The sequence below is a fragment of the Echinops telfairi genome, unplaced genomic scaffold (assembly GCF_000313985.2).
Source record: "Echinops telfairi isolate 266 unplaced genomic scaffold, ASM31398v2 ScPeMD7_7469;HRSCAF=8507_1, whole genome shotgun sequence".
Taxonomy (NCBI): domain Eukaryota; kingdom Metazoa; phylum Chordata; class Mammalia; order Afrosoricida; family Tenrecidae; genus Echinops; species Echinops telfairi.
In genome coordinates, this window is record NW_022111373.1 from 96,238,008 (window position 1) to 96,239,979 (window position 1,972).

At 40.1% G+C, this 1,972-nt stretch overlaps 1 protein-coding gene across 1 annotated transcript in view; it reads right to left on the reverse strand.

The window, feature by feature from the left end:
• Nucleotides 1-1,420: 1,420 nt before the first annotated feature.
• The window catches only part of SETD9 (SET domain containing 9), a 13,990-nt gene continuing 13,438 nt past the window's right edge, over nucleotides 1,421-1,972 (reverse strand). Inside the window, exon 6 of the mRNA XM_004703609.3 lies at nucleotides 1,421-1,933. Coding sequence (XP_004703666.1) covers nucleotides 1,846-1,933 — 88 coding nt within the window. The 3' untranslated portion in view covers nucleotides 1,421-1,845. The remainder of the gene's footprint in view (nucleotides 1,934-1,972) is intronic.

Below are 1,972 nucleotides of genomic sequence, written 5' to 3' on the forward strand. Positions count from 1 at the left end.
GAATGATGATGGCAACAAATGTACAAATGTGCTTGACACAATGGATGTATGGATGTATGGATTGTGATAAGAATTGTATGAGCCCCCCATAAAACTTTTTTTTAAATGTGCTGAAAAACTTGGCATATACTCGAGTATACATGGTAATTCACGATACTAAGCAACAGTACATTTCAGTGAGCATTTTATGGGCAGAAACCATGTTTTTTATTTTTTATTCCCCAGGTCCCTTCTCATAGTAGTTACTAAGTCTAAATAACCACGTCTTCTTAAGTTGATTGGCTTCAAGATTGGCTACAAGATTATTCCCTCTGGCTTTAGGATATCGGGGACACAAAAGACAAATGATACTGGGAAAAAGAAACACACATAAATGCCTAATTTTAAATAGAAGCCTTATCTCAAAAGAATCAACTTCCACCTTAGACTACCTGAATAATCCCGTTGAACAAAAATTTCTTTAAATTATGAGGCAAATGCCTGTCGGATGGTAATGGAAATAGAATGAGGAGCATTAGAGGTAGGGATTGAGGGATTATAAATTTAAGTAGGAAGGCTAGGTGAGGCATCTCACTTAAAAAGGCAACTAAACAAAATCTAGAGGGAACGGTCGTTCCTGGCCGAGAACATGGGTTAGTGCTCTGAGGTGGGAGCGTGCCTGGCAGGTTCAAAGAGCAGCGAGGAGACCAGAAGTAATGAGCACAAGATGTTGTAGGTCCTTCAGGACTGTGGCACTGACTCCATGAAATAAGGAGTCATGGGAAAGTTTGACGTGAAGCATGTTGACTTGATTAACGTTAAAGGATTACTCCTGACGATTTAGTCAGGAGTATTGTTTGAGGAGCAGGAATGTAAATTGGAAAAGTGATTGGGAGAGAAACTAGTGGTACACCACTAAAGGTGGTTAGAAATAACCCCTCTCCCCCATTCAAGCTTAGAAGTTTGAGAGAGCAAAAGTAATTATTACAACAAAACTCTGGAGAAGGTGGCTGCAGAGCTGAGGCCTGGTTGGCTACAGGCCTCTCCCTACAGGGGCAGAAAAGCACAAGATATACTCGAGGCTAGCAGGCCGATCTACAGAGAAGGAACCAGAAAGAGTCTGAGCCCCGGGTGCCTTGTCCAAAGATGCTCTCAGAAAACCAGTCCTCCTCCCATGGGTGGAGAGACCAGGCGCACTGCTAACAGAAGCCCACCACATGGAAACATGGGGAAGAAGGGAGTAAAGAGTCTTTCTCCTAACACCACCTTGTAGCTATATTCCCATGCTCAAATGGTCTCTCGCCCTATCTGTCAGCCTCATGAAAGTTCCAGTACAACAGAGAAGATTGTGTAACACATTTTCCACTTTCCCAGTTAGAACAAACTCTACACATCACACACACACACCAATTTACTGGTGAATAACTACACCATTTTAGAATAGATTTTTTAAAACTTTATCATGTAAGAACAAAGTGAAGAAAAAAAAGAACAAAGTGTTTACAGCAGTTGGTATTTATCAACGGGGCTGATGTTGCTGGATTCACTAACATCGTATAAACCACATAGAAAATAAGTAAAAGAACTGAAATGGTACGGTTAGGAAGTGGGTCGTAATTTAATCAGTTACCGTGAATTTAAGTGAAAACCAATTAAAATGGAAACTGCATTGCAATTTTGGAACTGTAATGAAGCAAATGGCTTTTATCATGGAACAGACACAAATATCAATAAAACATTAAAAATCCCTATTCTAATTAGATCTCAAAGCAACTGTTTTACAGATGGAACTCAGAGAAATGACTGAAAGAAACACAATTAGTAACCCCATAGCTGAATAAAAACCCTAATTTCTGACTGACAGAGTTAGCTGACAATTGTGTAGTAATTTGAAAACAGCTCTTCTCCTTGCTTGATGTCCCTGAGTGCAACAAGAATGACACATCGAAGTGGGCTTTGTTTGTCGTAACTGTAGGCAATGTTTGGAAGATAC